This window comes from Neovison vison, chromosome 14, assembly GCF_020171115.1.
Source record: "Neovison vison isolate M4711 chromosome 14, ASM_NN_V1, whole genome shotgun sequence".
Taxonomy (NCBI): domain Eukaryota; kingdom Metazoa; phylum Chordata; class Mammalia; order Carnivora; family Mustelidae; genus Neogale; species Neogale vison.
The window spans coordinates 23,994,045-24,020,995 of record NC_058104.1 but is presented as its reverse complement, the minus strand read 5'-3'; the positions used below and the strand labels follow the sequence as shown (position 1 = coordinate 24,020,995).

At 52.9% G+C, this 26,951-nt stretch overlaps 1 protein-coding gene across 1 annotated transcript in view; it reads left to right on the top strand.

The window, feature by feature from the left end:
- The window catches only part of TEKT5 (tektin 5), a 34,751-nt gene that overhangs the window by 5,765 nt on the left and 2,035 nt on the right, over positions 1-26,951 (top strand). Inside the window, exons 4-6 of the mRNA XM_044233933.1 lie at positions 2,413-2,556; positions 6,372-6,594; positions 26,011-26,165. Of these exons, the coding sequence (XP_044089868.1) occupies positions 2,413-2,556; positions 6,372-6,594; positions 26,011-26,165 (522 nt within the window). The remainder of the gene's footprint in view (positions 1-2,412; positions 2,557-6,371; positions 6,595-26,010; positions 26,166-26,951) is intronic.

The following is a 26,951-nucleotide window of genomic DNA, read 5'->3' as shown; positions in this document are numbered from 1 at the left end:
CCAGAAACTGGGGAGCTGCACCCTGGAGGGGAAATCATCCCAAGACGGGACTGGGGACCGCTTGGGTAACCCCGGCCATGAAGCAAGATGTGGGAGAGTAAGGAAAACCAGAAGGATGGAGAGGCACAGACACGGAGCAAGAGGAAAAGCAAGGGACATGGGGTGGCCAGGGGTGGAGGCAGCCAAGGCAGGGAGGGTGGGGGGAGAGAACGAGAGCAGGTGGACAGGCGTCCCTCCCCTTTGCAGGACAGATGCCGAGCCATGCTCAGTAGACGCTGTTTGACCTTGGGCAGTGGCCCGCTTGTCTGACGGTGCCCATCGTCTTGCAGGAAGCAGCTCCTGTTGCCAGGGCTCCCTGATAAACTTGGAACCGGCCACAGCCTCAGTGGCAGAGCCTCAGTGTGCCCTTGCCCCCGGGGGGAGCTCCACTGCTGACCCAGTCTGGTGGCCTCCCTGGTGCTAGGCTGTTGACTCATGGTTTTCTGGGTGACGCCTCAGGCCTGCGTCTGGGCAGAGCTGTGTCCCTACCTCACCAGGAGCACCAGCAAAGCAGAAAATGCTGGGCAGAAGCCATAACAGGGCTTTTCCTCACAGGCCCACAGCGAGGCGAGCCTTGGCACTGGCTGGGCTTTATGTCATGGGCCAAGGAGGGGAGACAGGGGCTGCACCCTCTTTGTCCAGGCTCATTAACAAGGGCCAGGAAGCTGCACCAGCCAACCAGGGATGCTGAGGCCCTGGGTCCGCTCTAATGCTCTGACCTGTTTCTTTTCTACAGTCTGGTCTTCATGGTCCAGTTCATTAGGCAGGTCAGGACCCCATTTCTCCAGGGCTCTGCCAATTCAGAAGGCCCCAGGGGCCTCAGGATGTGTCCTCCTGTTCCAACATGACTTCCTGAGCATTCCCATAGGTGGGGGTCCACCACCAGGATCTACTTCTCTTGCTTCTGGCCTGTTTGAAATCCATCACCAACATCCAGTACTCATAGCAGAAAAAAAAAAAAGGCGGCAAAATGATGAACAGAGACAGAAAGGGGAGAGGGACAGAGAAAGAGACAGGAAGTCCCTAAGACAGAGAGAAACCAAGAAAGATGAGGCAGAAAGAGAGAAAGACACACACACACACACACATCCATGTGACATATGCACCCCTCACTTTAGTTGGTGCGTCTGGACATCAGCTGGCGTAGCGAAGGTCCTTCGAAGGTCCTTCCCTTCTTTATTCCCTGTCACCTCGAAGCACTTCAAGATCACATTCCCAGTCGATGCTCATATATCTTTAACACTGACTAATCTTGTTTCAATCAAGACAGAGACAGGAAAGTTCAGGCTTGGAACCTTCTGGAGACAACAGATTCTAGCTGGGATTCTGTTAGCGTTTAATTAGTATTTATGGGTGAGGTGACCTTTTAACGGAAGTTGCTACTGATGATCCTTTAGAGACCGCGATGTAGATTTTCCCTTTAAAATACACTTATTTATATTTTAAAGGTGATTTTCAAAAAATAGTAAGTAACTTACAGTGCCGGTACTTTGAGAATATGGCAGGAATCATGAAAGTGGTTCTCCAGGGTCTGGAGTTCGGCACATGGTGGCTTTTAAGTCTAAGCTTTCCAGCCAAGATTCCAGCCCTGCAGGCGCCAAGCACTGTCCCTGTCCACTGTCCTCTGCTCACCTCTGCTCTGCCCCGACTCCGCCCAGTCTCTGATTCCATCGATCCTGACTCTTCAATCCTTGGTTCCACCCAGACCCTGACTCCGCCCAGTCCCTGATTCCACCTATCCCTGACTGGCCATTCCTGACTCTTCAATCCCTGGCTCCGCCCAGTCCCTGGCTCCGCCCAGCCCCTGATTCTGTCCAGTTCTTGGCTCCACCTAGCTCCTGACTGCGTCCAATCCCCGACTCTGCCCAGGGCATGTTTCAGTACCAGGCTCTGTCCAAAGTAGAATTCACGTCTTCTAAAGCTGGTCAGCCAAGTACAGCTGGAGCACCAAATCTGGCCCCCCACCTGTTTCTATAAAGATTTATTGGGACATAGCCATGCCCATTCACTTACATATTATCCAAGACTGTTTTCCTGCATAGTCGAGTAGTTGCAACAGAGACCCTATGACCCACAAAGCCCAAAGTATTTAGTATTTGACCCTTTATGATAAATGTTTGCCTACTCCTGTTTTGAATGACAACAGATCTGCTTGGATTGGGGGGAAGGGGAAGTGTGGGGAGGTCGTGGGTATGTAGTGGGGGCATCAAATTGGGAAGAAGACAGAGAAGCTACTGGGGGGTAGACAGAGCACCCTCGGGGGAGTCCAGAGACTTGGCTTTGAGCATGGCTCTGCCCCTCCCTCCTGCATGACCTTGTGCGAGGGACTCCGGGTAGGTGCACCATCACCAGGCAAATCCTTGCACCACACAGGGATAACCGAGACGCTCAGCACGCTCTGGAGAGGGACCTCGAGGACAAAACCTCGGCCCAGTTTATCGACGAGAAGTGCTTTAACCTAAGGAACACGTCAGACTGCATCAGCTTCTTTCACGGCATGGAGAAAGTCGATGGCACGTGAGTACTGGGCTCTTGGTCCCCATCTCTGGCCAAGCCTGATGGGAGTGAGGGCTTGGGTCTGTTCCTGCCAAGGAGCCATGAAGCCATCATGCACCAGTCAAGTAAGAAACAAAGTGGCTGAGTGAGGGGTCCTCCGTTGCAAGCCACGGAATCCAATTCTAGCTAACTTAAGACAAGACGGAACTTACTGGAAGGCTGTGGGGGAGCCACAGACTTCAGGAGAAGGCTGGAGGGGAAGGTTCTGGCAGCCTGAATGAGCCAGGAAGTGGGAGCTAATCATCTATAGTGTCAGAGCACGGGTGTCTCTTCATTTTGCCCCATTTTGCCCAAGATGAAAATTCCAGCAAGAAGGTACAAGAGGTCGGCTTAGGGAGGGTCATGCAGCCACCGCTGTGGGGCCAAGGCAGGCGGGGCACCTGGATGGGCAATTCTGCTAAACAAATCCACAACAGAATGACTGTAACCAGAAGGAGGAGGGATCCAAGCTCAGCTGGGAGAGCCAACTGGTGGCCGTCAGAGCCGGTAGTGGTTTAAAAGTGGATGCTGGAGCCAGGCTGCCTGGCTTCCCGTTCAGCCTCTACACTCATGCTTGGGGCAAAGTACTTAATCTCTCTGTTACCCCCCACCCCCCACCGCCTCGTCTGTACTGGAATAAAAATAGTGCCCACCTCCCAGAGTTGCTATGATATAAGGAGGTAGGCGTGTGGGGCGCAGAGCACAGAGCCTAGTGTGGGGGCATGACAGCAGCTGAGATGTGTTGAGTGCTTGCTGTGTGACCTCATTTGCTTGTCACAGTGGCTCCGAGGTGGGTGCCTTCTGTGTGCCTGGCTCTGTCATGGACATGTCCCTGTTTCTGGAATTTCAGGCAGAAGGAAGGCATGCTTTCCCAATCCGCAGGCAGTGCAAGGTCCAGGATAATGAGGGCCGGACAGAGCGGTGCTCTGGGTACAGGGAGAGGGTGGTTTCTATCCTGGTCAGTTTTTAAAAAAAGTCGGGGGGTGGGGGTGCCTGGGTGGCTCAGTCAATTACGTGTCTGCCTTTGGTTCAGAGCATGATCTCAGGGTCCCAGGATCGAGTTCGGCATCAGGGTCCCTGCTCAGCCCGGAACCTGCTAGTCCTTCTGCCTGCTGCTTCCCCTGCTTGTGCTCTCTCTTTCTCTCTCTCTCTCTCTGACAAATAAATAAAATCTAAAAAAAACAAAAAACAAAAAACAAAAGAACAACAACAACAAAAAAACCCAGAAAACTTTTAGCACAATATAATTGTGCTTTGCACGTAGTAGGTGTGCAGGAAGTGTTTGTTGAATAAGCGAACACATGAAAAGAGGAAAGGAGGGAGGGAAGAGAGAGAAGAAAGGAATTTCATGGTGATCTCCTTGGCCCAAGCCCAGGGCTGCCTCCAACTTGTGGGGCCCCTCCTCTTTCCTGACAAGGCGACACCCCTGGCCCCTGGCTACATAACCAGGACTTCGGGGGCCGCAGCTGCTCATCTGGAGTGGAAGTCTGGAGGGTTCCCTTCCCAAACGGATGTCTCCCTGAAAACTTGCAGCCAGGGGCTGGAGAGAGTCAGGACAGGCTGTCAAATTCCCCCGTCCAGGCACTCGAGCTGGGGAGCAAGTGCTGGGGTGTGTGACTGATCGCTCACCAGACGTGCTAGCCCAGGGCTCTGGACTGGACATTTTCTTAAAGCAGGGCCATGTCTAGGCAGGTGAAAGGACCCTTGGGAGACTGAACTGCAGGAGTCTGCTCACCCAAGTTCTTGTTGCCGTGGGTCAGCTGATGGTGTGACCCCTGGCACAGCAGGTGCCCTTTACCTGATGCTGGCTGAGTGCTGTAGGCACCGCACTTTGCAAACAGCTTCCTAAACCCTTACTAAGTGCTCTCTGTTGCCAGATGCCAAGATAGGGTTTCACATTGAGTCCCTAAATAACCCTGGGGTGTCGACACCATTATTATCCCCATTTTACGATGGGGAGACTAAGGCTCAGAGAGTGGAAGCGCCTGAACCAAGCTCACACAGCTGATGGCAGAGCCACAGTCTGAGCCCATGCTGGACACAGAGCCTGTGTGTTTTATCTTGGCCCCTTCTTTAGAGGACACATGGCCCCCAAAGCACATCCCCCCTACGGAGGCACACCACTTTCCAGTGGACAAGCTGCCTCTTGCTCATTCCCCCAGCCCAGGGAGAGTGTGACAGAGCAGGTTCTTTTCTCTGGGGAGGACAGCTGTCTGCTCCAGGGGAGGTTGGAGCCTTAGAGGTTGCCGCTCCTGACCTTGACGGTGCCCTTTAAGCAGCAGGAGGCACACTCCTGAGTCAGGTGCAGTCTCTCTCTGCTGTCCTTGGTGCTTCCCCCTTCCTGGATGGATGGTGAGTAACTGTGTGACCTTGGCAAAGATGCTTCACCTCTCTGAGCCTCGAGTATTTGTTGGTTGAAAGATCTGATTCAGATCTTTCCTCTCCCATCTCCAGAAGCCCGAGACCCCCATTACTGCTTGATTTTTGAATTCCTGCCAAAGACAGACAAGCCAACCACATATGATGTGTTCTTTTTAAAAATTTCTAGTCATCATGCAATCTAAGTGTGCTTTAAAATGTCTGAAAAGAGACTTCTATTTCAGAAAACTGAATCCCCCTTTTTTTCCCCCACTGCCTGAGAAGAAAGATGTTTTATTTAAGAACTGGAGATTTCCCAGCTAGAAGAGACCTTAAAAAGTTACCCAGGAACTGAAGCCAGCTCAGGGAAATGCATGTCCCTCCTTCTCAGAGGCTCCCCAGAGGAGAAGACCCCCCCTACCCTACCCCAGGCCATACATCAATTGTGTGGTGCAAAGGGTTACACCCTTGGCCAGGAAGACCATCTTTCCATCTGGTTCCCACTGGGGTTCAACCAAGGCAAGGGGCGCCCATGGGAGGCGGACGGCAGGAGGAGAAGGAGGTTGGGGGTTTCTTCTTGGCCCTCCTCTGGCCCTCAGTGGTGACAGCTTTGCGTTTCTACTAATCCTGGAGCTCCTCAGCACCCTCTGATCCTTTTTCTTTCCTTTTAGGACCCTGATAAGCACATAAAGCCTGCACTCCATCAGCCCGTCCTTCCCGGGCTAAAGTTCCTCCTAGCGCATATACCGTGTGTAAATATCTTCTTTCTTTGACGTCCGTCTTCCTCTGCCGGAAGCTTAGCCCGGTGAGGACAGGGCTGTTGATGTTCTTGGGCCTGGCTCCATCCCGATGCCCGGAACAATGCTTGGCATGTGGTAGGTGTTCAGAGAACATTCGTTGAATGAGGAATTCGGGGCCATTAGCCTGACCACGTGCTCATTTCTGAACTGAAGGGGGCTCTGTGGCCAGCACAGAACCCCAGTGCCTGCTTTGCAGCCTGTCTGTGTGATTTTGGTGGTGGTAGTGAGAGAGCTTTTCAAAAGACCATTTTCTCCCCTACAACTCACCAAGCACCCTTTGGAAGATCAGCACTTGCCAGGATGCTGTTGCTTGCCCTATAAAATGGGGTGGGGGTTGGGTTAGCCCAGTGGTCCCCAGTGGGGGGCTGTTGTTCCCCGTCTCCCAGGGAACATTTGGCAATGTCTAGAGACATCTTTGGATTGTCATGACTGGAGGGACGGTACTGCTGGCATCTAGCAGGCAGAGGGGCGCTGCTCAACTTCCTTCAGGGTCCGGGGTGACCCCCCCCAACAGAGAATGGTCCCGACCCAGATGTCAAGAGTGCCCAGGGTGAGACTCTGGATTGGGGATCCTCCAAGGCCTTCCCTCCACCACCCGATTCCTGTCTTGTGTTAAGCTCATCCCTGTGCCTCCTGCAGGATCTCCGTGCCCGAGACCTGGGCCAAGTTCAGCAATGACAACATCAGGCACTCGCAGAACATGCGGGCCAACTCCATCCGGCTGCGCGAGGAGGCCGAGAACCTCTTCGAGATCTTGTCGGACCAGATGTGGAAGCAGTTTACCCAGACCAACCTGGCCTTCAGCGCCCGCATCTCCGAGGTGACGGACGCCAAGAATAAGCTGCAGACGCAGCTGGCGAAGGTAAGAGAGATGCGCGCGGGGGGACCACTGCCCGCTGGGCTGAGTCCTCACCCGCCTCCCGGTGGTCTCAGCTGGGCAAGCTGCCCGCGCGCCCCTGATGCTGACCCGGTCCTACCATCCCAGATCCAGGAGCCTGTCCTCCGGGAAAGGGGAAGGGGCCGTGGGTGTCACAGGGGAAGTACAGCATCTGGGGTAGATCCTTCCCCCTCCCCTGATGATGGAAGTTGGAGCTCAGCTTGGCTGTCAGCACGGGCCCCCAAGAGGCTGATGGCTCCCGGGGTCCTGCACTCCATACAAGGGCCTTGTGGTGGAATGTGACAAGTGAATTTGGGTGCCATTATCAGAGCGCCAGGAAATGGGCCTGAGCAACTCTCTGTCCATGTCAGCATCTTTGGAGATGGAGCCCTTTTGACCTTCGAAGGTTTCCACAGCATCAGGGGGGAAGGATTGCCTGATTTTGTCCCTATCTCCTGCTACTGCATATTCCCCGTCCTTTCTGCTGCTCCTATGCAAAGGCAACATACAGTCTCCCACCATTGGGGGTGGGGGGCTCTCTGCATGGAATTTATCCTCCCTGCTCTGCCTACGCTCACTGAGCCTGATGCTTGCGGGCCACCGGGAATGAAAGGAGGGGCCATGCAAACAATCCCCGGGTCCCTGTCCTCAGGGGACTTGCATTCTGGTGGAGGCTTTGACGTGTGCACACAGGAAGGACTTAGGGATGATAGTCTGATTGGGGAGTGGTGGCAGGGGATGAGCCTTGAACCTGCATTCAGAAAACAGAGTTCTAGACACAAAGATATGCTATGTATATGCCGGGGAGTTAGTGGGCTGCGAGCAAGGTTCAGTGGCAGTAAGACAGGGGCGGTGTAAGCCTCCCCCGACATATGCCACCCTATAGCCTCAGGTAAGGAGGGGGCCGAGGAAATGGAAGCTTCTAGGATGAGGGAAGAGCAAGGAGATGCATCAGGGCTTCTCACAGGGACCTCACACCTGGTGGCATCAAGGGCAGGTCACCAGGGAGGATGGTGGGAAGGGTATTCCTGAGGGTGGCCAGTACACAACAGACGTGTGTGGGATGGGGTGGGAGCAGGGGGCAGGCTCAGGTCATACAGGTCCTGGTAGGTCCTGGCAAAGAGTCCGGATTTTATGCTGAGAACCCAGAGAGACTTAGAAGGGTTTTAAGCGGAAGGCGTGCAGATCCACTCTTCATCCTTAGGTGGCTTTCTTTCCCTCCTGGGTGGAACAGGGTTGCAGAGCTCCAGAGTGGACACGGGGAGAGTGGGTAAGAGGCTCTAGAAGGCGTCGGGTGAGAAGGATGGCTGGCTGGGCCACGGTGGTGGCGTCAGATGCGAGGGGAAAGGGAGAGATGTGAAACATCTCGAGAAGGCAGAGCTGGCAGATGGCGCTTCCCTCCCTCTTCTACTGAACATTTTCCTATTAATCTTCCCAAAATGGAGTTAAGAAACTTGTTCTGCAAAGGGCCAGGTTCCATTTTCAGCTCTGCAGGCCATTCGGCTTCTGTCAAAACAACTCAGTTCTGCTCATGTAGACGGCCGTAGACAGTACGCACACAGATGAGCACGGCTGTGTGCCAATAAAACTTTATGTACAAAAATCATCAGTGGGCCGAACGTGGGCCGCAGGTTGCAGTTTGCTGACTACAAATGCAGGTTTACGTAGTTTATCATTGCTCCTTCCACACCATAGCGTGTGGTTGGGAGCACGGACAGAGTATGGCTGCCTGGGTGGGAATCCCTGGCTTTCCCTGGGTGGGAATCCCAGGGAATCCCAGGATTCCCTGGCTCACCATCTCTGCAACCCTGGACAGTTTTCCCTAACCTCTCGGTGCCTGAGTTTCCTCATCTGTAGAATGGGGATAATAATGGTTCTGCCCTCAAGGATGCCAGAAGGATTATCTGAACCACAGCCCTCTGTCTAGAGTGAGCACTTTGTCGACGGTTATGATTTAATGGATTCGGTGGGTTTACTCGTCCGTGTCCCTCCAGGACATCGATCCTGATTCAGCTGTATAACCCCCCTGCTTCGTAGAGCGCCTGGCACATAGTCAACACCCCTTAAATCTCTGTTCAGTGAATGAGAGGAATCTACAATGTTGAGTTTCCTGTTGATATATTTTTTTAAAGATTTTATTTATTTATTTGACAGACAGAGATCACAAGTAGGCAGAGAGGCAGGCAGAGAGAGAGAGGGGGAAGCAGGCTCCCTGCAGAGCAGAGAGCCCGATGCGGGACTCGATCCCAGGACTCTGGGATCATGACCTGAGCTGAAGGCAGAGGCTTAACCCACTCAGCCACCCAGGCGACCCTCCTGTTGATATTTTTTAAAGGAATTATCCGTGAATGAGTTAATGCTTTTAATTTCAAGCCTTTTCTCTCTTTCTTTTCTTTCCTTCCTTCCCTCCATCCCTTCCTTCCTTCCTTCTGGGGAAAAAGAAATGTGCTCTTATTGTGGCAAAATAAGCATAGCAAAAAAATGTACCATTGTCTTAGTCTGTTGTGGCTGCTCTAACAAAAATGCCATAAATTGGTGGCTTATAGACAATCGACATTTGCCTCTTGTAAGCTAAGTATCAGGATGAAGCCATGGGCACATTCGGTGTCTGGGGCAGGCCCGTTTCTTGGTCATCGAGAAGACGTTGTCTTCTCGCTGTGTCCTCACGTGGCACAGCGGGGAGGGAGCTCTCCGCAGTCTTTCTTATCCAGGCACTAATCCCATTCAAAGTGAGCCTGCTGGTGACCTCATCACAGCTCCAAGACCCTACCTCCTCTTACTGGTACAGCGCGGATTAGGTTTCAACATGAATTCTGGGAGACACACACACATTCAGTGCAAAGCAGCCACTGCAAAGTGTGTATAGGTCACTAGTGTAAGGTACTTAACACTGTTGTGCAGCCGTGACCACGATCTGTCTCCAGAACGTTTCCCCATCTTCCCAAGCTGAAAAGAACTCCTGTGTTTAATTAACCCCATGCCCACTAAACCACTTCCCAGTCCCCTGTCCCCCTGGGAGCCGCCACCGTCCTCACTGTCCCTTACGAACTGACCCCTGCGGGTCACACTTCCACAAGAGTGGAATCCTACACTAACTGTCCTTTTGTGACGGGCTGATTTCTCTGAGCGCAGCGTCTCCAAAGTTCCTCCACGTAGCAGGTCACGTCACAATGTCCTTCCTTTGCAAGGCCGGACAGTATCGTATCAGATATGGGCGCTGTGTGTTCCTTCCTCCCCAGGGGGAACGTGGGATGGCTTTTTGGTTATTGCGCAAGCATTTTCTCTCTCTCTTTTAAAGATTGTATTTATTTGAGAGAGGGAGAGGGAGAAGCAGGCTCCCCACTGAGCATAGAGCTGCTACAGGGCTCCATCCCAGGACCCTGAGATCATGACCTGAGCCGCACCGTCAGACGCTTAACTGACTGAGCCACCCAGGCGCCCCAGAGGAAGAGCGAGCATTTTCTTTTGAGGCATTTCATATTGTGGATCAAATGCAGTGCCTTGTTACGTTTCGTGGCACGAGATCGGAGGCCTGGAGATGACTCGGGAAGCTCCTTTGGTAGGTCTCGGCAGCTGGGTCTTTCATCCATGAAACAGGGATCGAGACCTAATGGACGGCGTTACTTAGAGTTGATCAACGCTTGTGTTTTTGCAGCATCCTTAGCGCCGTGCTTGGCGAATGGTAAACATTTAAGAAAGGGTCACTGAGCATTCATATTCTTATCAATAAGGAGAAAAAGGATCTTTTGGGTGGCGATGGGGAGCAAAGCCCTTTCCCTGAATTTCTCCAGGGAAGCTTGGAATTATTACTAACCGTCTCATCGCTGCTGATGAGAGAGTCTTTGCAACTGTGTGGGTTTTTATCAATATTCCTTATGTAATGACCAGCTGCCTTGCAAATAAGCCAGCTCCCATTTGAAACACCCCAAACCCCAGCCCGACACCAGCGACCACACTCCCTGAGCGAGGACTCGTCTTCTGGTTGGTGACGAGGCCACATCATGTTTTTCTGAGACAATAAAAGAAGTCGACGGAACGAAAATAAATACATAACAACCCTTTCACCTTTCCATGGGTTGTGTCAGCCTGAAGAATTGGAAATGCTCCCTTTAAAAATGTTAACTGTTAGTTGTTGAGCTCAGCCTCATTCCCCTTGGCAAGAAGCATTCCTGGAGAATTCTAGGCCTCTGTCCTCACTGTGCTGCAAAGGAAGTGTTGCCCAGATGGTCATATGAATCCACTTCGAAAGGCCGGGTCTACACAGTTCCCCATGCAGACTTCGAATCCAGCAGGGGTTTGGAGGTACACAGAAAGCTTTGGATGTTCACTATGATCCTCGGGCTCCATCTCCAAGGCCACACCCCAAACCCTGGAACTTGGCTTGACCTTGTCCATGCCCTTGATCCTTGTACTCTGGAGCCTGGGGTGTGTCCCGGTCACATCGACCTCTGCAAGAGGAGAGGCTGGTGACTTCTCTGGGCTCAAGCCGTTAATGACCTGAGAGCAGGCTGCTGTCTTTGAGAACCAGTGTCTCCTGAGAGCTCCCTGCCTCCCCCCACCCCCACAGGACTCCAGAACTGCAGAAGTCCCCACCTGTAACCAGTGACCCAGTTGAATGAGCCTTGTAGGGGGTGGACTCTTAAGGTGGGGGAAAGGCGTGAAGGGGGAGGTATGGGGACACCACTACAGAGTAGTGTTTCTCCTGAAGTGTGGGAGCCAGGCCCCGGCCAAGGCAAGTGACAGTGGGTGGTCTGCAAGGAAGAAAGTGTGTCTGCCTTCAGTCCTGTTTCAGTCCTTGAAATGATCTCCAGGGGAAGCCCTGTTCCCAGGCTAGAATACCTTCTTCTCCTCTTTTAAACGGAGAGTGCCAGCCTCAGGCTAAGAACTTGGGACAGATGGCAGCATCTAGCCAGAGTTTAAATAACACCAATTTACGTGCATCTCATTTCACATATTTTTACGGTTGTTTGCACTTAAGGCCAATGATGCGCATTTTCCACCAATCAGAGCGATCACAAAGTTCTGCTTGTAGGGCAAAATCGGCTTTGACAGACATCTGGGTGAGCAGCTGTCTTCTTCCCGTCTCCCTCCCTCCCTCTCTCCTCCCCTCTTCCAGACTCAGAGTATTGGGGGAACCAAATCCTTCCAGAAGGCAAACCTCAGGCATCCGATCTAATCCGAGCTGCCCACTGCATTTTGTTTCCAAGCTTCCAAGCCGAGCCGGGTCATCCCTCCTGCGATACATCGGGCCAGCTTACCCCATCACCTGGGTCGGCCCCGAATGTGGCAAAGCAGACGCCCCTCTGGGGTTTCTGCCACCCCTCGGTCATGTGAGCTCTTGAGTCAAAATCCCATTTTCCCAGTTTGGACGTGAATGTGGTTGGAGCAAACGAGGATACCAGGAGCTGGGGGTGGGCAGGGAGGAGATGCGGTCAGGATACGCCAGAAGTACAGCCTCAGTCAGGCTGTCTGAGAGACAAGCTGGATTCTCGACTTCCTCTCAGCTGCTCTCTCCTTGCACGTGGTGTGGACTTTCTTGCAGTTAGAGGCAGCAAACAGGAGCCAGGTTTCCCCTGAGGATTTCCACCCTGCCTCCTGCTGCACCATTTTCCTCTGTGACTCTGGGCTCCAGATGCTTCTAGATGCTTCCACTAGCTTCCAGGGGATCTGACTTCCAGGTGCTCAATCCCAGACATCAGGGCCCACTTGGACGCCTCTCCTCCTCTCCCACACCCTAAGTCTGCTCCATCAGTAAATCCGGTCGGTTCTACTTTCAGAATCTCATTGCTCCCCACTGCTTCCTCTGCCTCCACCCTGGCTGGGTGTCCACCATCTCTTGCCTGGATCACCGCTGTGGCCTCCCTGCTGCTCTGTTTGCTTTTGATAGTACCCATGAATTTGCTGGCAGCTAGATAAGAGGGCATTTGATTTACAGGGAACAAAAGCTCAACTGCTTTAGATCCTTCTGAAAGCCTTGAGAGCTTGGCCCAAAGGTGCAGGTGATGAGGTCTCTCTGGGTAGCACCAGCCCGTGTCCCTGGGTCCCCATCTTCACCTGGACTGGGCCTGTTTGCACCATTGCTGTCTGGAGAACTCAGCAAAGTTCCTCACCTTTGCAAACCCAACGCCTCACAAAATGCACGGTGCACCAGGCATCAGGTAAATGCTGGCTGCATGGTTTAAATCCAAAGAAAAACACCAGTAGCCAGTGGGATGAACTTGGCTTGCCTATTCTCTGGCCCCTCACATTTTCCTCTGAACAGCTTTATTTATCCTTGACATGTCATTAGGTGCCTGTTTTCCAAGTGTACTTTAAAAGTGACATGTCCACATGTTTGTATGCACTCTTATAGAAGGTTATTTCATTTTGTTTTAATATTTTGGCCAAAAAAAAATGGAGATTTTACAGAAAAGTTCAGATTTCCAGAATCTCTAGAGAAATGGGTGGCTCCAGCTGTTCTGAGCTCAGGTTTCTATGGGGGAGCGGCAGGCAGGAGCTGAATGGGCACCACGTTTCTTTGGACAGGGCCTGGGCCTTCCAGTTTGCCTGGGTCCCTAGGACCCCTGTCATGGACCACCACACTCATTTGCATTCTTTGCCTGGGTTCCAGTAGGCTCGTGCATTAGACACGTTTTTCTCCATGTGTCAGAGGAAATGCAGGAAAGCAGATGTAGAAAGCAGTCAGGCCTGGGAAGAGTTTAACAGAACACAGAGGGACTATGAGTTTTAGCCTTGAAAGCCTTCGCTTTGGGGTTTTGCTTTCCAAGTGGTCATTAACACCAGCAGAGCATCCTTTCCCTGGGAGGCGGCGCCAGGGCAGGAAGTCACAGTGTCTGCCGGGCAAGGGCCCAAAGCCCGCGATCTGAGCGCCCCAGCTCCTACTGCCAGCCCCTCTGTTTGTCCAGGGAGGTCTGGAACCTATTGTGGAGCGAGAAATACTTTCGTGCTTCACAAGCAGCCGGATCCCATCCAGCACCAGTACCCGCCGCCAAGCTACTGACGGCTCTTTCTAAAACTGGCCCAGCCCAGGGGAAGTGGAGGCCGCCCGCCTGCCCCTGTGGCCATGGGCAGTCTGGTGAGGGGGGTGGGCAGGGGCCAGGCCTTCTACATGGTTGCTGCTTGGCGAGAAAGTTCCCTTTCTAAGTGCTCACCATCAAGCTTTCGGAGAGCGTCAAGACTGGAAGTGATGTTACTTTGCCTTTAACATCTTTCTATCTGGCAGCAAAGCATCGAGTCTCAGGCAGGCTTCATACCTCTAAAGACAAAAGAAAAGAACTTAGTGAGACTTACCTTCCCCCCCCATTTTCTCTCTTGTTGTGGTTCCCTCTATTAATGGCGAGGGTGATTCGTTATCTACTTGCGGCAATAAAACAAAGATCCCCTTTTAAATACATGTGTCAAAGGCTGAAAAGAGAGTTGATTTGAAGAAAAATAGGAAATCATTGTCCAGCTGGTATGCGGGTATGGCATCTCAGGGTGGCATGCGGTGGGTCTCTGCCTGATACTCACCTTTGTGCCAAGAGGAATCAAAGGCTCACCCGTGTCACGTGGGCATAGGTCTCCTTGCTGTACCTGGGCCACATGTGCGGACAGCTCTGAGGGCAGGGTGTTGGGGAGATGGACAGCGTCACCAATTATCTGTCCGCAGTGACACCAAACAAATGGGAGAGAAACTGCAGGAATTTGGAAGAGCGAGCCGAGGTCCAGAGCTGGGAAGGTAGCCAGCAAACGCAGAAGTTGGAGGGAGCGAACAGGAGATGGGGTAGGGAAGGGGAGAGGGCCAGCAAGGCTCAGCTCGGGGCGGGCAATACAAGAGGGGCGGGCTCGGACTCACTTTGCGGCCCCACCACCCGGGCTCTGGGAAGCTCTTCCGTCGCTCCTCCCACCCACGAGCTTCAGCCCGGTGTCAGCCAATCATATGCTTTGACTGGAAGCCGAGGGTGGGGCAGTCGCTGGGACTGGTAGCAGCTGGGACAGGAAGACTGTAAGATGCCGCCTGGCAGAGGCAGAGGGTTGCCTTGGCCTCACCTGGGTCCCAGCAGTTTCCTAATTTCTTCCAGGTTGTGGCTCATCCACTTCTGGGTCCTTGGCTGTTTGCCCATTCGGGGCCCCCAGCTTCGTGTACACCCCCAGTCGTTGCATCTGCTGTCTTGTCTCGGTCCAGATTCCCCTTGCATCCCCGCGTTCTTTGTCCCCCCCACGAGTGAGACCCATGGTGCAGGGCAGATAGCTGTGTTCAATTCTGACTCTAGCACTTCTTGGCTGCGTGGCCGAGGCCAGCTTGCTTCACCTCTGTGTGCCTTGGTTTTCCCCCTCTGCAGAATGGGGGCAGTAACAGTGGGAGATATTTGTGAGGACAGCAACAGCTTCATGAATATCGGTTGTAAAGATGGTAAAAAGCCGAGGTCTCATCTCCGAGCTGGAGTGGGGAGCAAGCAAGGGGGCGAAAAGAAGAAGGGCGTCTGCAGTCGGAAGACCAGGGATGAATGTTGGCAGAACTGAGGGATCTCGGGAAAAAAACGAATTCCTCCGAATCTCCATGTCTTAATGCATAAGGCAGGAATAATCCTGCCGGCTGTGAGATCAGAGGGGAAGGTGCTGCTGAGCAGTTCTCGAACTGGGCTACACCCTGGGATCACCCAGATGCCTGGGTATCGCCTCTAGGAATTCTGATTTAAGTGCTTGAGGTGTGGCCTGGGCATCCAACCTTTTAAACTCCCTGATCCCAGAGGTTCTGAGTTCAGTGCTTCTCTGAGTGTGGTCCTTGGACCAACAGCACCAGCATCACCCAGTAGCATGTTTGAAATGTAAATTCTTGGGCTCCATTCCAGCCCTTCTGAATCAGAAACTGCAGGGCGCATCGGTCTGCGTTTTGACAAGTCCTCCAGGTGTGTCTCCCAGGTGTAGGCATGCAACAAATGTTTAATTCCCTCCCTCCCTGAAACAGATACTCAGTTAGATCATTTAGGTACTGGACTCTGACTGAGGATAAGACATGAAGGAGACAAGATCTCTGCCCTCAAGGAGGCTTATGTTCTAATGCGGGAGACTAGTTCGAAAAAAGAAACACAACGAAAAATTGCCATACGCGTTAAGGAGAAGCCCAAAGACCTGACCTAGTGGATTACCATGGATTTTCACACTCAGTCAAGTGTCCCCTCCGGCAGAGAGCCTCCACCAGTTTCCAAACCCCTCCAGGACTTGCAGGACCCCCGACCTCAGACAGCCTCTCAGCAGCTCGTGCTTGCATTGGCTGGCACTGTGTGAAGACAGCTGGCCACCTCTGGACAGCAATGACTGGGAGCCGGGCTTAGTCAACATCTAGCCTCCTCCTCACCTGGAGCGAATTTCCTCCTCGGTGGCATTTGCCAAAGTCTGGAGATGTTTTGATCGTCACAACTAGGGGGGCAGGGAGCTACTCTCAGATAGTGGGGAGAACCCAGGCCTGCTGCTTAACACCCCCCCAAGGTGCAGAACACCCCCGCATCAACAAAGCGTCTGTCTCCACATGTCAGGGTGCCGAGTTTGGGACACCCGTACTGGAGGTTTCCCGACCTGAGTTTCTGGTGAGGTCGCCCGGAGCACTCCTGTCCCCTGTCTCCTTGCTTCTGGGCTTGGCTGCACTTGAAAACCTTCCACCATTTGACCAGCGAAAGGATTCCAAGCTGCCTTCTCCCTTCCTGAGCTGGGAAGACTCAGACACCTCCTTGAGCCAGACACCTCCTTGGAAACCCCTTGGCTTCGCGCACTTTGGAAAACAATGAATTCGCAAGCTTGCACAAAGCATCCACAAGCCAAAGGCCGGCTGGAACGGCTAAATCCATTTTCCCCTCCACATCAAAAATTATTTCCTGGCCTCAGAAGCTTTCTCTGCTGTCACAAGACAAGACGCAGGCAGATAGTTTTACATGGCAAACAATCCCGCCAGACCCATTCCCCGCTCCCAAAGCCTCTGGGTGGATTTCTGCTCCAGCCAGGAACATCGGCGCACTTTTCCGCTGAGTGCGATGTTGGTTTCGGGGGAGGCCGGCCTGGCAGTTGCCTTTCACACCTCATACATGGCCAGAGCCCATTTCCAGCGGGGGCCTCACCCTTTCCCCACACAGGGGGCTGGGGTGGGTGGGTGGCCGGGTGGGGTTGGCCCTCCGCAGGTCCCCTGCAAGGCTGACGGTGGCTGGTGGCAGTCTGGGTCTCATCAGCCATGGGATTGCAAGCAGAAGGAGAAAGAAAAGGTTCACCCTAAAGACCAAGCTGAGCCAGTGTTCTCAGTACCCTTCTTGTGTTACATCCTCTTTCCCTCCTGCAGCCTTCTAGAAGGTGCCTCCTGATTTTAGGGGCTGGGCAGGCAGAGGTCTGTGAAATCCTGCCTCTTCCTCACTTGGCATGCTTCCATCTGTTACCAGTGGGACCTTGTGTTACCCGGTGACCTTGTCCCTTGTCCTTGTCCCTTCCATGTCTCTCCCTCCCACCTTGCCTCTCCATCGCTCCCTGCCCTCCTGCTTCCCACCTTTGTCCCTACTGTCCATCCGCCCCCCAAAAGGCAGCCAGAGAGATCTGCCTCAAACTACAAACCTTAGCCCATTCTCCCACCTTAAAACTGTAATGTGCGTGTGATCACCTGAGAGTTTTGTTAAACTGCAGATTCCCTTGGTAGGTCTGGGACGGGACCTGAGACCCTGCATTTCTAATAACACACTCGGAGTCCAGGGATGCTGGTCCACAGGCTGCATTCCGAGTAGGAAGGCAGCAGAGAAGTTCTCCGAATGCCGGAGAACTCAGAGGAGCAGCAGCCTTGCATGACATGGGCTGGTTAGGGTAATCAGGACTTGACTGTGATGGGTTACAGCAAGGGTCTCCAACTTGCTGCCCCAGGGCTCATTTTTGTACGTAAAGTTTTACTGAAACACAGGATCCCTCCCCTACCTCTATGCGTTTACATATTATCTGTGGCTCCTTTTGCACTGAAGTGCCTGCATGGTTGTGACGGTAACCCAGATGGCCCAGAAAGTCTGAAATATCCACCGCACAGACCCTTAGAGAAAAGTCTGTCCACTGTCCAGAGCATCTTTAAGATGGCCATGTCCCAGGACCACCCCTCCCCCACCCCAACCACCAACGTCTGGAGGGGGTTGACTGGAAGACTGAAACACAAAATCACGCACACCAGACCCATCCCTTTGCCTGACAGGTCTTGGGCTGGGTCCCAGGGACGTGGCCCTGGGCATGCAGGGAGACAGGCAATGGTTTGAGGGGTAGAGCGCATCGCCTGGTCCGGGAGACCATGCAGAACCCTAGCCAGTGAGGGGAGCATGGGCCCTGTTCCCCATGTAAGGAGATCGCCCAAGCGGCCCAGGACTCTGAATGGGGGTGTGGGTTCACAGCTGGTTTGTGTTAGGGTTTGGATGGGAACCTGGGTCTCCTGACTTCCCGCCCAGGGCTCCTACCTCCAAGACAACCCGCATGGAGGCCCAGTGGCTAGGCATCTGCCTGGAGGGGGGTTGTTTAACAAAACAAATCTTGGTCGTGGGGGGTGCTGGGAGGATGTGGGCTGCCATCTGTCTGGGGCTGGCTTCCTCTCCGAGTCACATTCCAGAGGCTGGGGAAGAGGACGTTCCTTCTCCCTCGCACAGGCCACCTTGACCCCTTACATCCAAATAAGTGGGTTGATGGAGGTGAAGTCTGAGCCCTGGAGTGGATGTCTGAGGGAATTTACATTGCCTGGGAAGACAAATTCTGTCAAACAATTCTGTTTCCTATTGTCTTACAGTAAAAGGGGGGAAAAAAAAGACCAATAATCCCAAAGGAAAAATCTAACAGCTTGAACATTACAGGATGGGGGTTGGGGATGGAGCGGGGGTGCAGGACAGTCCCGTGGCGTGTGCCAGGGACTGGACTAAGCACGTCACAGTCATGATCTCATTAATGCTCACAAGCACCTTATGGGTGGGTTATTGTTTTGCTGGGACTCCCCGCAGATGCCCCAGTCTCCCAGCCTTGACTGGCAGGCAGCCGGCAGCAGCTGCTCCCAGAGCCCAGAGCTGGGGCCTGGGGAGCGGTGAGCCCTCCGCAGTCACCACCTCCTTCCCATCCAGCTTCTGGGCCCAAGCTGCCGAGGCTCCTCCCATGGGGTGACCCCCTGGGCCAATCCCGCAGCGACCCGCCCAGCCTCGTGTGAGCCAGGCTGAGCCCTGCCCCGGGAGCCTGGGAGCCTCTTTCCCCCTACTTCTTGGGCTCTGTGGGAGCAGAAAGGCTAACACCCCAGGGCCTGCGGGAGAGGGCATGCTTCTGGAGCTCAGGGCAGAACTCAGAGCTCAGGGACCCGGGAGAGAGGAGAGAGGGAGAGAGAAAGTGAAAGAGAGACAGAGTGCTTTTCCTGGCCTGGGAAAGATGGGGAAGGGGCTTGATGACTTTTGTGTGGCTCTTTCCAGGGTGCATTTGTAGAAGAAATGCACACACACGTGTGCATATACTTGCTCTGGGAAGTGCGGGTTGTGGCACCCGTGCTCTTCACGTGGCTCCAGAGATGTGCGTGTCTCCCAGCTCCGCATGTGCGCCGGGCAGTGGAGGGGCTTGTCCCAGGCCGGCCACCAGTCACCCGGCCTCCGCTCTGTGCAGTGCCAGTGATTACCGTCCTCATTTCACTGGAAAGGCTCAGAGAGCCTAGGACACTTGCTAAAGGTCAACCAGCTTGGGCTAGGCTTTAGACAGACTCAGGCAGGCCAGTGCCAACCTCTGTCCTCTTTTTAACCTGACACCCCGTGGTGTGTGTTAGTCCATGGTGGGGGCTCAAAGTGTTCTTTGAGCACCAGCGAAAGCCCCCCACAAAGTGTCTGGCACCCAGTAAGTGCTATTCCAAGAGTTGGATGTTGTTTATTATTATTATTATTATTATTATTATTATTATTACTGTTATGTTCTGGTCGTTGATTAGTATAGGCACTGGAGATTCAGCAGTGAGCAAAACAAATCTCCTTCTTCTCTTGGAGCTTACTTTCTGGTTGGGGGAGATGAGGAAGTTAATGAATAAAACACATAGTATGTCCGCTGGTGTAAGGACTACAGAGAATATTAAGCAGGGGTTTGGGCAGTTGGGAGCACTGGCCAGTTCGTGGATTGCAGTTTTAAAGGAGATGGTCAGAGAAGGCCTTCTGGGCATTCTAGCCACATCCTGAAGGAGGGGAAAGAATGAGCCATGTGGATGTCTGGGGAAGGAGCATCCAAGCAGAGGGGACTGTGCAAAGGCCCTGTGGTAGGCATGTGTTGGGTTTGATGTGGGTGTGTGAATACACCATCTCCGGAAGCAGGTGGGTGGGTGAGTGGGTAGATGACTGCAAAATGAGGTGGGGGTATTTGGGACACTCATTTTGTGTGTGTGTGTGTGTATATGTGTGTGGCACACATGCACACGCACACATATGTATGCATATAACAGGTGCCTTGAGTCTGAGGGATCCTGAGCCTGAAGGGTATTCAGCTTGCCCAGACCTTCCCACCTTGGAAGCCTGCCTGTCCTCTCAGCTTCCTCCCTGCCTTCCTTCCTCCCTGGGGTCTGGATGTCCCCCCGGCCATGGTGGGAGGAGGGCACAGCTCTGGGCTGGGGCACTGCAATACCAGGTTTGCAAAGTTATTGGCATCAGATTCAACCCTTGATGAGGCAGCTACTCCTTCCCCAGACTCCTTTCTGGAAGCCCAAGCCTGCATGCACAGCTCAAACAAAAACAAAAACAAAAACAAAAACAAAAAACGAAAACATCTTCCACCTGTTTGGTCAGTGTTGGGGATGAACTGAGTCCCTTTACCTTACTTGGAGCTTCCTGCCAGGACAGCCAGCCTTGATTTACAACACCAAGTCCCTGACTGTGGTCATTAACCCATTTCCTTCCCTTGGAGACTCTGAATGTTGGTTTGTCTCTGAATCACGTGCCCCAGTGGTTCTTGACCGTGGCTGCACTTTTGAATTACTCAGGGGGCTCCTGAAACCTCTTGATACCCAGACCCAGAACCCAGATACCCAGAAACCAGAACCTCTGGGGGAGGGGCCCTGGCATCTGTATTTTTAAAAAACCCTCCTGGTAATTCTAACACGCAGCCAAATTCAGGGCAACCAGGTGGTTCAGTCAGTGGCTCAGCCAACCCTTGATCTTAGCTGAGGTCTTAATCTCAGGGTCGTGAGTTCAAGCCCGGCATTGGGCTCCATGCTGGCTGTGAAGATTACTTAAAAAAAGAAAAAATAATAATAATTAACATGCAATTGAAGAAACAATACCCTTTCCTATCAGATGGTATCTTTAATTGGCTTTCTCTCATTTTTTAAAAAAAAGAAGAAGAAACTAAAGATATTTTAAAAGGAAGCTTAAATCTGGTAGGGTTGTGGGAACGTTTTCCTTTTTTGACCCCAGTGAAGAGAGAGGATTTTATCATACTCCTCACTTCTTGGCACATCCTGTTTGCAAAAAGCCCTTTGCTTACTTCTCGTTTCCTTCCTTTTATCCCTGTACTTGACATGCGCTCCCTTTCTCCAGTAGATGAATTTCCAGCGGTGACCATTCTAATTGTTAAGCATGATCTCTCGGTTGAGATGTCTTCTTACTAAATGTATACGGCTGTTGTAGGTGTGGGGATTTTTAAAATTTTCTCTAAAAGGGATTGTGTAATACAGTTAAGACCTAGTGTTGGTCCTACCCACGCATAATCCTTTGCCCTAATGGGCCCCAAGGGTCCACTGCAGTGCCCATTTGCTTTCTACTACTCGTTCTTCTCCATGGTCAAGGGCATCCCTTGCCAGCTCACTGCCCATTACAAGTGACACTGCACTCAGCGTCCTTGACCCGTGGATACTCCTGGTAGTCTTGGAACGCGACAGTGTATACCCAGGAGCGGGTGTACTGGGATATGTGGGGCACCCTCTCAGACTCCGATCTCTTCTTCTAGGGGACATTATGGAATTTGGGGTCCAGGGACCCGGCTAGCCCTTAGAGCCTATGTTGGCACCAAACAAACCCTTAGCTTCCTCCTGAGCATGAAGGTCAAGGATGCTGGTCTCCAGCTCCTGTCCCTGGTCAGTCCACTGGGTCTCTGCCTCCTGCCCTTGGGTTGCAATCCTCAAACTTCTGGAGGCTGTGTCATTGCACACGGGGCTCCTGGGGCTGCACAGGCTGGCAGGACTGGGGTGGGTGGCAGGGACTGTCCCCAAGACAGAATGAATGTGTGTGTGTGTATGTGTGTAGCTTTTTTCTCCCTTCTAACGAAAAGGACCCTGGCTGCGAGTGACAGAGGCTAGACACGAGGCTATGCGGGACAGTTTTGACAGAGTGCACTCACCTGGGCAGATTTGCTTTGGGCGTGAGTCATCAGTCGGTTCTAGAATGCCAGAATGCTCTGGAAAACCCCTACTGTTCTGGAAAATCCGCATGCAGGCCTGCTCAAGAAATGCCAACGGGAGACAGGAGGTGGTGACTTGGAGAAACAAACCCCAGTCAGTCCCAGCACCCACAGCCCTTCCCCCATCACCACCAGATGCCAGGCCTGAGGGGCCAGGAGGCAGGGGACTTCACACGGGTGCCTTACCCTTTGCATCCTCATTTGGGCTGTGATGGCCCGCCCAGCTCCCCGGCTCCCTTCCATTCTCTCACCTGCTGTATCTGTACCCGGGAAACAGTGTGATACAGGGTTTCCCCAATCTGGTCACCCCCAGGGCCACCTTCCCAGTTTTACCATGCCGACGAGCCACCTGGGCTAGTATTGACTTTTTATTTCGGTGTAACGTGGGTCCCTGAAAAAATGCTTAAAATCCCATTCATTTAAGATGTGTTTATGTCCCCGGTATCAATGGAGAACCAACAGCTAGACTACTCTTAGTAGTCTAAGCTGTAGTCTAAGCTCCCCTTAACTGGGGAGTAGCTAGAAGGACACACAGAAGGAAAGCAGAGCAAAGCTGTTGAAACGTAGCTTCAGCCTGTTGGCCCACAGAAGCCTCTGGATTCTTTCACACCTGGCACCCCTTCCTGGACGTGGTTAGCAGGCTTGAAAAGTAACTGATGAATTTCCCTCCTCCTGGAACTGCTGTTCCTGGCGGGACTGTGTCCTGGTCCCTCCACCGCGCTCACGAGAGGTCTCCCCCAGAACGGAGAACCCACCCACGCATGGTCCCGCTCCCCCACCAATGTCTTCTACACGAAAGACATCCCATAAGTTTTTTGGTTTTGTTTTTGTTTTTAACCAAGAGGGAGGCAGGAACTTGAATGTGTGTGATGCCGAAGAAAGCACTTGTGGTTGTACGAAGCAACTTGTCGGTGCCTAGTGAGAAATGTGTGTTACGTGTAAGAAATGTGTGTTGCACAAGGAGCAGGTGAACGAGTGAACTCTCCGCCAGAACGTACACTCCACCGGGATGGGGTTTTTCCATCTATTGTGGTCACTTCTGCGTCCACCTCATAGGTGCTCCGTGAACATTTTGGAAGGGCAACGCGGGAATCCATGAAACCGTGAAACAGTGAGTGAACGAAGAAGTGATCGGGCACCTAAACAAGAGTCAGCACTATCCCTAGACCCAAGAGCCAGGCCTTTTGTCAAGTTGCAGGCCCCCACGTTGCAAGCCCTGAGCTGGGGACCAGCGGGTGAAGAGAGCAGACGGGAAAGCAAAAGCAGCACAGCCTCAGAGCGCTGGCCCCTGGCCGGTGATCTCTCAAGGCTCCTGTAGCGGCAGAGGGGAGCGTGCTGGGAGCTGCCTTCACGGCTGGGGCAGGGCTAGCAGGTCCCACCTGCAGCCGAACCCTCCGTGATGTGTGTCCTCCCTACCCCATCGCGCCAACAGGCTGCAGACACGTAGATGGTAGAGGGAGGGGCTGTTTTCTCACAGGGCCGTGTGATGCCAAGAAGCGTTTTTCCTCTCTAGAAAGCTGAATTTTTCTTCTATACAAGGCTGGGGTGGTACCTCCTGAGATTTGCATATCTGTGACAGCCCCCCGCCCCAACACACAAGGGCACATTTCTAAGGAAAAGGCCCACTTCTAAGAGAGCTATCCACGCTCCCTCGCCCCCCCTGCCCACCAGCACTGGAGTGTTTACATGGAAGTTCTGGTGCTGAGCACGGAACATTCTTCTGGGATAATGTTTAACCGACACATGGTTGGCGGCGTCACTCTGGTCCTGGGTGGCTCAGTGAGGACCACGAGAGAGGGCCAGCCTTCCACCTCATGGGCTTTGAAGGAGGCTGAGCAGTCCCCCTGCCCCCTCCCGTGGCCCTGCTGCCCGTCTCAACGCCAGTAGGGAAAAGGCCTCCTGTTGTTATTCTGAAATAGAAAAATGCTCTCTTTCTAGACTTTTTTTTTTTTTTTTTCCCCTAAGCTAATAGGGAAGCCAGGTTTTTAAAGCACTTTCTTGGTGCCCATAGTATAGGGGCTCAACGCAGCTAAAATAGTCATCCCGGTACCTGTTAGGATCTGTGAATATCTCCTAGCCCAAGAACATATGAAAAACATGAATCTAATGTCCTGGAAGGTGGGGCCTGGGTCTCATACTTGCAATCCCTGCCCTATTCAGGAGCCCTGGCATTTTTGTGTGCAAGCAGTTTTCCCTGATACCGAAATTTGGAGACGGACCCAACCATATAAAGTTTTGGGCACACTGTTTCCAAACTTCAGTGTGGATAAGGACCGTGGAAGGGCTAGCCAAACATCTAGACCTCCAGCTCCCACTGTGATTCACTCCCTCATTCGTTCATATGTTCATTCATTCATTCGATGACTCTTTATTGAGATCCATGAGTAGAGCTGATAGATTTAGCAAATAAAAATGCAGGATGCCCAGTTAAACCTGAATTTCAGAGCAAAAACAGATCATTTTGTTGGTGTTGGTGTGTCATTTGCAGTAGCCGACCCACATTCACGTAAAAGGCCTTGTTGTCGATCGGAAACTCACATTAAGATTCATTAAGAGAATCTTGTGTCTTATCCGGCAGCCCTCAGTCTGTGCCCAGCACTGGTCCTGCCGATGGGGATGCCGCGTGGACAAAGCAAGGCCCCCCCAGCTTCTCGGAGTGCACGTGCCTATGAGGGAGGTGGACCAACAGCGAGCAAAGGAGGGATGCTGGAAGTCCAAGTGGGCAGGGGTCCATGTCCAGGCTTGTCAGGAAGGGAGCACATAGGACCTCGTCATTGGGTCCTGCCAAGTCTGAAAGCGGTGTGAGCGACCCACAGAGAGTCCCCTGGAAGGAGAGGGTCGTGAAGACTAGAACTGCTCACGGTGCTGGTAGGGACGGGAGTGGACGTGTCAGTCACGGTGAGGGGGCGTGCGTGGAGTACTCTGGGTTCCGGCGTACTTGTGGTCAGCCGAGCGCAAGATCGGGTTCCTTCTGTTCCCGTACGGCGCCAGCGCGGCTGGTCTCCGTTCGTCCTCTCGTGCTTTCCTTTTTTTATTACGGAAAACTTCAAACACACAGAAGGAGAGAGAATCCTCTAAAAGGTCCTCATGGACCCAGCACGAATATCACCATTTTGCCAATCTTTTCTCGTAATGACCTTTTCCTGATTTTCGCTTTATTTTCTATTGAAGTATAAAACTCTTGCAGTGGAGTATACAGCTTGATGAATTTGGATAAATATTTTTCTGCCTGTGTTTCCACGTAGGGAGCCTCCATATCAATCAAGATACAGAGCATTCCCGGTCCCCGGCAGGCTCTCTCCTGTCCTTTCCTGGGATTTGCACTCCCATCAATTGTAGGGCATTATATTGGGGGAAATATTTCTACACAGAAGTAGAAAATTTTGAGTCTCTCTCTCCCGTGTTCTCCCTTTCTCCCACCCGCTTCCTTCCTTCTAGTTTATTTACTGACCTAGTTGCTAGAAAGGTAAATTTTGGATTACAAAGATCTAGAACAACCTAGATTAATTCAGATTCAAGTGGATTCAATTACAAGCTTTTTGGATTGTTTTGGACGATTGTGTTCATCTTTTTTTTTTTTTAAGATTTTATTTATTTTTTGACAGACAGAGATCACAAGTAGGCAGAGAGGCAGGCAGAGAAAGAGAGAGAAGCAGGCTCCCTACCGAGCAGAGAGCCCGATGTGGGGCTCCATCCCAGGACCCTGGGATCATGACCTGAGCCGAAGGCAGAGGCTTAATCCACTGAGCCACCCAGGCGCCCCGACTGTGTTAATCTTAAAGGCCTTTCTCCCTCTCCCTCCATCCCTCCCACTGAACACTCATTGGCGGACTCCAGTGGACTCTGGAGATTGGAAACGCAGCAACCCCACATTCACAGGGTCCTCAAGCTGCTTTCCCGGGTTGTCTGAGGAAGAACGCAGCCCCCTGCCATGGGCGTTCTAGGTTGGGGAAGGAGTCATTTAAGCACCCAGCCCAGAGCTGGCTGCTTCCATGACACACCCCTGCATGCTCCCCACAGACGCTTCAGGAGATCTTCCAGGCGGAGAATACCATCATGCTTCTGGAAAGGTCCATCATGGCCAAGGAGTGCCCACTGAAGGTGGCGCAGACACGGCTGGAGTGCCGAACCTGGCGGCCCAATGTGGAGCTCTGCAGGGACATCCCACAGTTCAAGTGAGTGGGGGAGACCAGGACGGGGATGGGTGGGTCTCCAGAGCGCCCCAGAAACCTAGGTCTGAAAAATAGACTGCTCCCTCACCACTGCCGATCAGGACAGGTAGCCCCACAACTCAGCAGGACACGGGGCAAGGTCTGGAGTTCCAGGGTCCCCTCCATATCCTCCCCCACCTTGAGTTCTGGGCGTCCTCCAGCTTTCCCCTGGAAAACTAAGGAGAGGAAGCCTCTCAGGCCAGAGACATGGTCTGCGTCCCAGGGTTGCTTCCCCGACCCCTGCGCACCCAGGAGAGAGGCGCCAGCTCCCACCCCGCCTTGGTCTCCATCTCCGTCTTGGAAAGTTCTCCGTGAACGCCGGAGGAGGAGGGCTGCTTCTGTGCACAAAGGGGCTCCTCACTGAAGAGGGGGTAAAAGGCTCATGTAGCCCCAGAGCTGGGGTTTGTGAGCTTGGGTTTGGGTTTTGGAATGCATTGAGGGCCAGGCAGAGAAGGAACGGGCTATCAGACATGGAAATCTGTGTGACCAGGGGCAGGCCCCTCGGTTGTGTGGGCCCTCCATGCTGGGGCTCCGTACCAGCTCCCCGTTGCAGCCCGATAAATGCTCACGAGTCAGTGGCTTGTCCTTGTCCTGAGCTGGATGTGTGGGGATGTGAGAAGAGCCGGAGAAGTAAAGAGAGGGAGGAAGAATATTCGGAGAGAAAATGGCTCCAGGTGACACACAGCCTCGTTACTACCAGATAATCACTCAGGAAACGGAAAAGCTGGCTGTGTGTGTTGGCAGGGAATG